Below are 11,761 nucleotides of genomic sequence, written 5' to 3'. Positions count from 1 at the left end.
AATAAATGAATAAATGAATAAATGAATAAATGAATAAATGAATAAATGAATAAATGAATAAATGAATAAATGAATAAATGAATAAATGAATAAATGAATAAATGAATAAATGAATAAATGAATAAATGAATAAATGAATAAATGAATAAATGAATAAATGAATAAATGAATAAATGAATAAATGAATAAATGAATAAATGAATAAATGAATAAATGAANTGGGGGGGGGGAAATATTACAAAAGTAAAAAATAAATTCCATTAAATCCAAAAATTTGCATAATATTTAAATATTTTTTATATGAATTCAATAAAATTCAATTAGAAATTAGAAGCAGGGTATAACTTTCCTAACTTGCTAAAGCATATTCTATCCTATTTAAGTTTGTAGAATTTAATTAAATTGAATCTAATACCATTAAACTCGAGTCGTTGATACAACTTGTAAAACCTAAAGTTTTGAGCAATAATCGTTAAAGTGCTTATAAAATAAAATTTTTATTAACATTAATTAGATAAAATGTTCTTTTTAAATATTTTAATTTACAGGATGCAGTGTCACAAAATAGAGAGAATTATTAGACAACTTTAAAAAATAATTTGCAGCATTAAATGGTCAACCTATTGTTAAAAGACAAAAAACCCCAAGTCCTGAGATTTCCAAAATGTGGTGTGCCTTCTTTGAAAATCTGAACGAAATTCTTTGTTGGCTCCTGTAGTATTAAAAACACAGAAAGTCCGACCAAATTTTTGAAATCCCAAGACTAGGGGCATTTAGTGATTTATGTTCAGCTGTATCCTATTTGTAAAGCATGTTGACGAGTGAATGCCGCAAATTATTACAAATATCACAGACGATTCTTAAACTTTCTCTCAATTTTCATTTTCACGAAGCACCAGCTGTATTTGTGAATCTTGATATTCCTTACCCCAGAGACGAGTTGGAGAGATGATGAGAGTAACCTTCAGAAATCTCATATTTTCTCTCAGGGTTCATATATTCACTGCCAAATACGCCCCTGCCCTCCCATACACCTACTCCACCCTTACCCCTGAGCCCCCAGCCTCCACTTCCGCCCCGCCCACTCAAACCTCCACTTCCTCGGGATAAACTACGCCCTCGCTTTGCTCCCTCCGACATATGCCTCAGTCTCTCCTCACCTGAAAGAAAAAAACTCGTCTGTTGTTTTCCCGACATAATTGGCTCTTACTAAACATATTAGAAAAAGTAACAATTAAAGTAATTTAAAATCTTCTTTTGTCTGCACGGGAAAATTTGCATATAATGAACTGTAAAGAAAACTAGAGAATCTTAAAATTGTTTAAAATTTTGGTTGCCTCACTTGCTTTATTTTCAATAACATTATTCGGTGCAAAAAATAACTTTACTCAATTAGTTTAGCGTTTTTTTTTCTGTGGTAGCAGTTTTTTTGTCTAGATTCCTAAACTGCTCAGACTATAATTATATTGCAACTAATCAAGTCTCTATTTTGTCTAGATTCCTGAACTGCTCTGAGTATAATTATATTGCAACTAATCAAGTCTCTATTTTGTCTAGATTCCTGAACTGCTCTGAGTATAATTATACAAAACTAACCGATTGTCTCTATTTTGTCTAGATTCCTGAACTGCTCTGAGTATAATTATACAAAACTAACCGATTGTCTCTATTTTGTCTAGATTCCTGAACTGCTGTCGGTCAAAGGCTCCCCTGGACTCCGAGTAACATCTTGGAAACCTGAACATAAACATTAGTTGCACAATGCACATTTACTAATTGTTTGATTAAGCGATTGATTGAATAGAAAAATGTTACTTATCCTATATATTCTATAGAACAAACTTTAGCCAGAAAGATTGAAGTTTGTCACGAAATTTTCACTTAGAATGATCATTTTCTGTTTTCTAGAATAAAATCTATTTTCTGTTTTCTAGAATAAACCCCATATGTTTTTTTTACGAAGGAACGGAGTTTTTGCCACAAATTCCAATTTTCTAATCTGTTTATCTATGCAACTGGATGGTGTAAATCTTTGATATTTCCAAGGTTATAAATGCAAGGAAAGATAATTGCAGTTGGGTATACTCTGTGCACATATTGAAACCAGTTCTCTCTGGGAGGAATTTGTAAGCAAGAATAGATACATCAGTGTTCGTTTAGTATCCGAGGAGGATGAAAGCATTGAATTTTGAAAATCTTGATAATTCCCTTAGTAGTTTCTTATGACCAGAATATTTCATTGATTTTTTATGTGAAAGATGGATCCCATGTCAGGTTGTGACATCCGTCTGTGTTTACATTACCGTCCAGAGACAGTACACTGCAGTACAAAAGATTTGTACACCTCTGAAATAATATTCCTTGCATTATAACCTTGGATATTTCAAACTTTCATTCTTTGATCCAACAGAGTTCACAGTCTAAAATATCTATGGTCTTTGACAAATAGTGATTACAAAATCAGAAACAAAATGTAAAACTTACTGGAAACCCGTAACAAATATATGGTTTAGAAAACATGTTCATTTTCTCATTTTGTATATTTACTTAACCTAAATATTTATAATTGCTTCTAAAACTTAAGACTATTTAATGCTAACTAAAGTTTGATTCTCAATATATTTGATTAAATATTTTTGGTTGAATCAAGATGAATTATTAAAGGTTATGGTAGCCTAGCCAAGGTCTAATGGTTTGTTAGCATGTCCCCCGGTTCTAATAATCCCACTGAATCAGCAGAATTTTCCTCCTTTCCATGCCATATACATCTCTTAAGTTCATCCATTACATCTCGAGTTTTACGATTCCCTCAACATCTCATTTGTGCAAACCTGGAGATCCAAGCCAAAAGATTTCCTGCCAACCGCAGAAAATTAGTTTCTTGTTTACAGACTTTATTCATTTTGAACCATAGTTTACTTCCAGATCACGCTGCTTTAATTTAAAATAGATGAAGGGGTGCGTGTGAACGGTATTTTCCGTTTAATATAAAAATTCCGTTCACTAACGGAAAAAAACTTTACTACCATTCAGATTTTGGTTTGTAGAAAGTTCTTATTTTAAACTTTACGTTAAACTAATTTGTGCCAAACAATGTTTTTTCAACATTTGGGTAAAAAATAGATTGAACATGTTCTGTCCTTGAACCGTTTTTACAATATCCGTCCAAATAAGGATAGATCAGCTTTCCAGGCTTAGGTTCAATCATGCTATAACCCGCTCAATCAATATAATCTTAAAACTTTGCAACCCATCTTAGAAGAAAATCAATATAATTATATTCATTGTAGAAAATGTCTATTTAGGGATCTTAACAGCATAAGGAATAAGACACACTGCAAACAAAAGTATGAAATATTTAAAATTTATATGCCCAAGGCTACAAAAATGTTATTGAGGTAAAACCAACGAGGTTATAGTATATAGAGTGATGATGTATGCTAATCCTTTACTCATTGTACAGGCCATGTACTCCAATTCCAAAGGTCAATCTGTACTCGGGGGTGATTTCTGAAATTATTTATTTATTCCATTTAACTATTGTAATCCACTCCAACTTTATCGTGTGCAGGATTATACATTTTCCACAGGAAGACGTACTATTACAGCCATACACTTGTACTTCGAAAGCTTACTGCATATTTGATGCGTGTACTGTATGTTTAGGTCATAATCTCCTTTATATCCTTGATCAGTAAACTGTCCTTTGTTTACACCGAGTAAAACAAATGCCCAAGCCATTACGACACCTCAAAGTTAAGGCGGTCTTTAAATATATTGAATAACTTTCATTATAGGTGTAACTTTACAGAAGAACTTTTTTTGTTTAAAAGTTCTTTAAAAATCTTTTAATTTTAATTTTATTGTTTTTGGAATCTAATAGATAACTTATATCTGCCATTTCTAAATACATAGATTTTCCTACACTTTAATCATTATGTACTTTCTACAAATGAACCCGAGTCGATTTTTTTTCGAGTTCAAATTAATGTTTCCCAAAAAATGGATAAAATGCTGGAAGTTCCAAAACAACGATTTGCCATCTGTTTTCGTGCAATTAATCTTTTTTCCCTAGTTCAAAATATTAACAGTTAATAATTCCCATGAGGGTCAAAATTTGCGATCAGTAAATGTTCAAAAATAACAAAAAATGTACAACTTACTGTTAAATACAGTGAATATGTTTAGAAAAAAAGTGCGATGCTTTTTTAATTTCTCTTCTGATATGTAATCAATTGTGAACAAAATAATCCCGGGATTGCAGTGTATAGATATATTGCATTTTTAGAACAAATAAATCCTTGAACTTTTGTAGAATCTCTAACATTTTTTCAGCGTTAAAACCATAGATTAAGATAGATTGCGCATAAGACGACATTTTTCATCTTGAAAGATATAAATGTACAGAGATGTTTTAAAGATATTCCTATTATATAGATTAACTAGGTCGGTTGTGAACATTGGCTGTTCTTATGTCATTGAGTACTTATGGTGTACATGAGTTCTGTAGAGAGAAATTTAAGTTAGTTTAATCCTTCTCATGTCCTTCTTCAGTTCTCGTCAATATGATTATTTGATAATTTGATATTCTCAAAATAAAATTCACTCTTGAGTGGTTTAATAATTATGAAATCCATTAAAATACCAAACTGCCCTGCTTATCATTGAAGTACACTTTGACCCCTAGAAGTATGAGTTCGTGGACTGTACAATTCTTGTTGATTTTGCGTACATAAGCTATCTATGTTTATTTATTTATCTATGGTTAAAACATTTCATGCTTTAGATTAAGAATGGAAATTACCAATTCTTCACGAATTACTCAAATTTAAAGATGAACCTTGTTCTTCACAATTTTGTGGATATTGAGATCTTAACTATGATAAACGTTTCTGTACTGACTGACTTTATTTGTTGTTGTTTTTTCATAATATTTTACCATCTCACTTTTGTGTACGAAGTAACTCTATGATAAGAATAAAATATCTAATATCAGGGTAAAATTATTTAAAAGGACTGCTAAAGGAATAGAGTTTTGCCACAAACTCAATTTTTCTATAATTCCTAAATCTTTTTAACCAAATATGAAATATAAAAGGTTTACACGTCAACAGGTTAAAGTTGAGATAATTTCTTTTTTTCGATTCATACATATTTTTCGTCCAAGGTTCAATATTACAAAATAAGCGGGGTTTAAATTTCCTTGTTTTCCATGGGACAATGTGAAGCTTCCATTTTAGAAGATCAAATTAAACCTTTATTTTGCTGCTCACAATTTTAATCAACTTGATTGGCTTTTTCATTATTAAATATGAATTTATACTTTATTATTATTTATGAGAAATAAAATCACTGTTTCAAATTATTGAGTATTTTTAAAATTTTGAAGTTCAAATCAATTGAACTCTCATGATATAATATATTTTGCACAAAAATAGCTAATGTCGTTTTATATTTCTAAATTGTTAAATTCTAATAATTCCTATATGTTTTCCTGCAGTAGAAATGGACTTTTGCAGAGAAACCACAATTGAAAATAATCAGTTTGTAATATAATAAAAACTGATATTTAATTCATACTTGATCAGATAAAGCTTTTATGGTCCGGGTGTTAATTAGAAATTACCATCTTTGCACTAAGGTTACTTGCAATTTCGCTGACACTCCCTTTAAACTATTTCTATTTAAAGAGATGACATCACATCTCTAGATAAGGCATTCCATGGAACAAATTAAGTAAGTTATTATTTGTAGTAGTCTTATTAAATAAAACGTACCCTGTCATTTCTTCGATTTTTTTAATATTTACTTCACATATTATCCATTTTTCGCTCTAAACAACTAATAAATATCTTGTTGATATCTTGTTATTTGAGACAAATACAGCAATAAAATATAAGTGCATTTTTATATTATTTGTAAATATAAACACAATATTTCTTTAAATCGAAAATTTTACCCATATATTAGAATTCTTTTCTGTCTTTAAATGCCCTTTATACCTTGAATTTTCACATATCAAGAAATCTATGAAATGACCTAATCTATTCAAAATTCTCTCAGTGAATCGTCCTGTCTGTAGATATTATCTGTTTATCAAATGTCCTATTTAAAAATGTCATTTCTTTGAATCTGTTTTTCTATAATATATGGTCTTTCTATTAAATACCCTGTTAATGAAATTTCCTATGTATGAAACGTCCAAAAATCTATGAAATGTCCGATCTATGAAATGTCCTGTCTATGAGATGTCTATTCTATGAAATTTCCGATCTATGAAATTTCCGATCTATGAAATGTCCTATCTATGAAATGTCTAATCTATGAAATGTCCGATCTGTAAAATGTCCTATCTATGAAATTCCCTATCCATTAAATGTCCAATCTTTATTTTATTTTATCTGTAAAAAGTAATGATTTGTCCTATCTATGATTTTCTATGAAATAACCATCTATGAAATGTCCTGTCTATGATATGTCCCATCTATGAAATGTCCAATCTATGAAATGTCCAATCTATGAAATGTCCAACCTATAGAATGTCCAATCAATGAAATTTCCAATCTATGAAATGTCCAATCTTTTAAATGTCCAATCTTTTAAATGTCTAATCTATGAAATGTACAATCTTTGAAATGCCCAATCTATAAAATGTCTAAACTATGAATGTTTCCAACAATTTTAAATAGAAAACATTTGACGTTGGAATGGATCCGTATTGAAGGTTATTGGATGAAGCAGACATGGATGAGATAACCTGGTAGAGGATAATTCAAATATTTACATAAAAATACATTTTTTTTAGTCAAGTTGAAACTATTAAAGATTGGCATTGGCATTGAAACATTTTGTATTGTAAAACAACTTTCAGTAAATTAATTAATTGACCGCCAAGGCTTGAATAAAAAACAACCTGCAGGTATCATACATGACCTCCTCCCCCCTACCCCTCCCCATCCATACCAAACCTCTTGCCAAATGTTTTGGCTCTATTAAACTTTTGTTTTAATCTTTACCTATCTAAAGGTTGAAGATTAGGTTTGGACACTCCTCCTTCCCCCTTCTCCAGGTGTACATCAACAATCAAGCAACCAGGTAGTCTAGATCATCATCATCATTATCGTCATCATCATCATCATCATCATCATCATCATCATAATCATCATCATCGTCATCATCATCATCATCATCATCATCATCATCATCAAATGCGTTTTACCTGGTACTCCTTTGTGTGTCTGAATTGGACTCCTTTTCCTCTACCTTCTCCTCCTCCTCTTTCCTCTCCTCCTTCTCCTCTTCTCCTTCCTTTTCAATATCATCTTGATCTCCTTCCATTTTCTCCAGTTCTACTAATATATCTCGAACAACCTAAAAAAAATCAAAATTTGAAAAAAGCAGTTTTGAATTTTTAAATGAGCAAAAAAAACCCAGATGTAAATCAATGCTTAATCCCAAGATTCACAATTCAAAAGTATTGATCTTCGGATAAACTTTGTTGGAAAATATACGCGAAGTCGGGATAAACTTTTAGGAGAGAGGGGGGGTATGAGTCTGGCAAAAATTACCTGTTCTAAAAAATTAAATACTTTTTATATGAACACCATACTGTAAAATATGTTTATTATATGTCATGCTGTTTGATCCTTTTATTCCCTAAATATTAGCTCAACTAAACTAAAAATTCAAAGTCCCTGCCAACACAAACAAAATTCCATTAAAAGTGAATATTTTCATTTTAAAACTTGGATATGAATATACAGAGCCAAATAAAGTATATAAAATGGAAAGAAAGTTAGGCGTATAATTAGTTTTTAAAAAGTTTATCAAAAAAGTTTCTTTTTAAAATTATCTTTAATGCTGATGAAATTGTAACTATATGGACTAGAAAGAATCAAGTTAGTCTATGGACTAGAAAGAATCAAGTTAGTCTATGGACTAGAAGGAATAAAGTTAGTCTATGGACTAGAAAGAATCAAGTTAGTCTATGGACTTGAAAGAATCAAGTTAGTCTATGGACTAGAAAGAATCAAGTTAGTCTATGGACTTGAAAGAATCAAGTTAGTCTATGGACTAGAAAGGGTTCAGTAAGTCTAGAAAATATAATAGTTAGTCTATTGATTAGAAAGGCTTCTTTGATTTTCTTTAGACTAGAAAGATTATACAGTGAAACCCTTAATAACGAATACATCGGAAGAATTTATCAAATGTCGTCTTGATAATTTTTCAATATTACGTAAATTTCAGTATTTGCGAAAATAAATAAATAGCCATGAATATGCGGGAACATTTTTAAAGAGTTCCATATAATCATTTAATTAAGAGCTAAATATCTGCAACATTCCATTATCAGAAAATAAAGAATACAACATTTGATGAATTCTTTCGATGTATTCGTTATTAAGGGATTCACTGTATGTAGTCTTTAGACTAGAAAGATGAGTATAGGTAGTCTTTGGATTAGAAAGATTTATAGCTAGTCTATGAACTATAATGGTTCTTAGTTAGTCTATGAACTATAAGGTTTCTAGTTAGTCTATGAACTGAAGGTTTCTTGTTAGTCTATGGACTGAAAGGTTTCTTGTTAGTCTATGAACTGAAAGGTTTCTAGTTAGTCTAAGAGCTAAAGGTTTCTAGTTAGTCTACGGACTAGCTAATTTTATCTAACTAGTCCATGGACTAGAAAGGTTTATAGATAGTCTATTAATTTAAAAGGTTTCTAGTTAATCTATGGATAATAAAAATTCTAGTTAGTCCATGAACTACAAAAGATTATAGTTATTATATAACCTAAAAAGGTTTCTATATTATAATCTATTTTAGATAAGAAAGGTTACTGCATAGCTAGCCAATACACGCAAAAGGTTAAACTACTCCTATATATTCGTCGGAAAATCTTAGTTAATCTATGCATAAGTAATGAATCTAAGGGGTTTAAACTCTAAGCAGTACCTTCAAAGAGGATTCAGGAGAACTGTTTTCGTCCGAACTCATCCCCCCGGTCCTCTGATCTGATAATCCCCTGGCGGTATAGGTTCGATTCCTTCTAGCTCCTCTATCGGATAAACCGCTGGCGGCGTGGGTTCGGTTGAATCTTGAACTAAATCTATCTTTAATATCAGGACTGAGGAATGGTTTCCCCTTCTCTAGGTTATGCTGAAGATAAAGATCAGGTTCAGGAGATTCTAATAATTTCACTCTCTCCTCTTCTTCCTCGGGCTTCACCATTACTGTATTAATTTTACTTACAGGGACTGTACGCATAATTAAGTTAAACTCTATGCAAAGATAGCAATGCTAGATTTACAACGGTAGCCTTGAAACTTTAATCTGATCAAAAATGTGGAAGATATTGTCATTTTCCTTACTCGGAAAGTGTTTAGATCTTATAATTTCTCCATTTCCTCTTTTAACCAAGAAATGTGCAAGAAACCGATAATGCAAATGTAATTAACACTTTATCTGACAATCCGCAGGGGTATCGTTGTAAATCGGACATTACCATCTTTACATGAAGGTTCACTTTGAAGATGCACTGTTTGAGAACCTCTTCAAAAATAAGCTTACGGGAACTGTATGATATTAATGAAATAAATTGGCTGAAAGGGTCTGTTTTATAATTCCTACAATATTTTGATTTGAAAGAAATGCTTGATAAAACTAAGATGAATTGTTTTCGTCTGAATAGTCCATTAAAAGAAAAGAAACCAACCAATTGAATCCATTTTATATTTCTCTTGAATTTCAGACATTAAGTTGAAAAGTGTGAAACTAATTACGACTTTACAAATAAATGTATTGCTGAAGTTCCAAAAAAGAAAAAGGAAAAAGAAAATACTGGATAAACTTTGATCAGAAATATTGAGGTAAAAACAAATTATTTTAATCTCAAGAAAATTGAAAGAATAAATCTCATTCAAAGAATTAGGAAAACTTTAATGGAACTATGTAAATCTTGAGAAAAGAGTTCTCTACGGTCGGAACTTTTGTGAAGAATAAATCTTGAACGATCTTGATCTCGATATTCAAAGTGGGGATCTTTAAATTTGGTGATAAATGCAATTGATCCCTCAATCAAAGTAATCAGAGTTTGACAACGGCAGGATATCGAAGAGGAATTGAATAAATAATGTAGAGATCATTGCATGATCCCAAGACTCCCAATACAAAAGTTCTGACTTATGAGCTATGAACTCTTGTATTGTGAATGTCGAGATCAATGCTCTGCAGATTAATTTTAAATCTATTCTATATCCCTTAACACTATACCTGGCCTGAAACCATAACTGAAATAAAGTGATTGAGCAATAAGCAACTATTGTTCCTCAAATTAAAAGTGCCCAAAGCGAATATCAAGATCAGGCGATCAAGATTATGAGTATTTAACACTGCTCTCAGCTCTGGAATTATATTATAAAAATAAAGAAAATAAAGAAATACTTTGTATTGTGCAGACTGGTGAATGATGATACAGCCAAAAAGTCAGAAAGAACTATTTTAGTTCCAGGAAAAAGTAAAAACTCCATTCCATGAATAAGGAGAACTATGATGGATATTGCTATATATATAACGCTTTTTTTCCTTTTACCCGTATAACGGGCGAGCTAAGCCTTTTTCCCAATTTGCGAATTTTCCGCACTATGCCAATAAATACCTGAATTACTTTGAGGAGGTTTGTTCTCATTTTGCAGAATTTATGCACATATTTTGCGAAGACGAATCTAAACCTCGCATTCCCTTGTCTCAAGGCGATGTATAAGTGTCTAGGAGGAGGATATGTATCTGCTAGACGTATATACCGGCGAGGACAGAGGTTGGGCTAGACTGGAGGAGCTGGAGGCAGCTTCGAGGCCTAGCACAGTGTCAAACACATAAACGGTCCAACACACAAACACATAATATTACACACACACAAACTCAGCAGAACACACAAAGAAACAAGATTGCACAGCAAAAAAAATCAGCAAACTCATACACGAAGCCTCGGACAGGTATGAAAAATTGCATCAATTTGTAAGCTTGGGTTGTATTTTAAGTTTCGCAACTCAATTATACTTATTGCAGTTATTTACATGCACATTTTGGCATTTGTTTTATCTTTAGTTTTAAAGTTACGCTCGAGGTTGGAACCTGTGCTTCAAAAAGAAACAAAATAAGTAAACTTATATTAACATAGATAAACTCGCAATATATCACAAAATCAGCAAAATTTACAAACAAAGAAAAATACTAACAATGGATTCATGAATTTCATCAACTGCAGGTCTTTTTTAGTAATTTTTCTTTTTCAATCATTCTCTTTTTACTGGAAACTAAAATGTGCAAATAATGTTGCAAAATTTAATCCGGATTCCAGATCTTGTTTTTTCAAAGTTATTAACTGTAAATCTAATATATTATAAATGTCGTCTTCCAGAAAAACGATCCCGTCACTTGTCTAAAACAATTCAAAATTTGCTTACAAATAGGGTTTCCAGACAACGAAAAGTTGCGCGAAAAAATGCGAAAACGAAGCCAAATTTCGAGAAAAATTTTTTCGCGCCAACCATTAGTGTTGAAGCTGTATTTTGTCTTTTATGATTAATTTTTGCTAAAGTTTTTCTTTAATTTTTAAAATTCCAGGTTTCTTCGCAAAATTTTTTGCATTTCTTATTTCACGAAAACTTTGCAAATTTTAGAATTGTAAAATTTGTTAGATGTCATAAAGTACAGTTTTCTATTAGTTTTAACCGGAATTTTAGGTCGGTAAAGTTCGAGCTAG

At 31.2% G+C, this 11,761-nt stretch overlaps 1 protein-coding gene across 1 annotated transcript; it reads right to left on the bottom strand.

Annotated features, from left to right (window-relative positions):
* Positions 1-723: 723 nt before the first annotated feature.
* On the bottom strand, positions 724-10,836 carry LOC111703724 (uncharacterized). The gene is made up of 6 exons (XM_023475761.1): positions 10,655-10,836; positions 8,953-9,230; positions 7,220-7,371; positions 7,017-7,100; positions 1,658-1,737; positions 724-1,160 (listed from the first exon to the last, which is right to left on the bottom strand). The coding sequence occupies exons 2-6, from the start codon at positions 9,226-9,228 to the stop codon at positions 925-927; spliced, it is 828 nt and encodes a 275-aa protein (XP_023331529.1). The 5' UTR covers positions 9,229-9,230; positions 10,655-10,836; the 3' UTR covers positions 724-924.
* Between the last annotated feature and the right edge of the window lie 925 nt (positions 10,837-11,761).

The sequence above is a fragment of the Eurytemora carolleeae genome, unplaced genomic scaffold, assembly GCF_000591075.1.
Source record: "Eurytemora carolleeae unplaced genomic scaffold, Eaff_2.0 scaffold445, whole genome shotgun sequence".
Lineage (NCBI taxonomy): Eukaryota > Metazoa > Arthropoda > Copepoda > Calanoida > Temoridae > Eurytemora > Eurytemora carolleeae.
Note: the sequence above shows the minus strand (reverse complement) of the source record. Positions and strands in the feature narration are given on the sequence as shown.

What these genes read in the sequence shown, in the direction of transcription:
- LOC111703724 (XM_023475761.1), bottom strand. Translation starts at nt 9,228, where the DNA reads ATGGTGAAGCCCGAGGAAGAAGAGGAGAGAGTGAAATTATTAGAATCT. An exon ending in CTCCTGAATCCTCTTTGAAG is followed by an intron (nt 7,372 to 8,952) that starts GTACTGCTTAGA and finishes GATTTTTTTTAG; the next exon opens with GTTGTTCGAGATATATTAGT. An exon ending in AATCTTCAACCTTTAGATAG is followed by an intron (nt 1,738 to 7,016) that starts GTAAAGATTAAA and finishes GTTTATGTTCAG; the next exon opens with GTTTCCAAGATGTTACTCGG.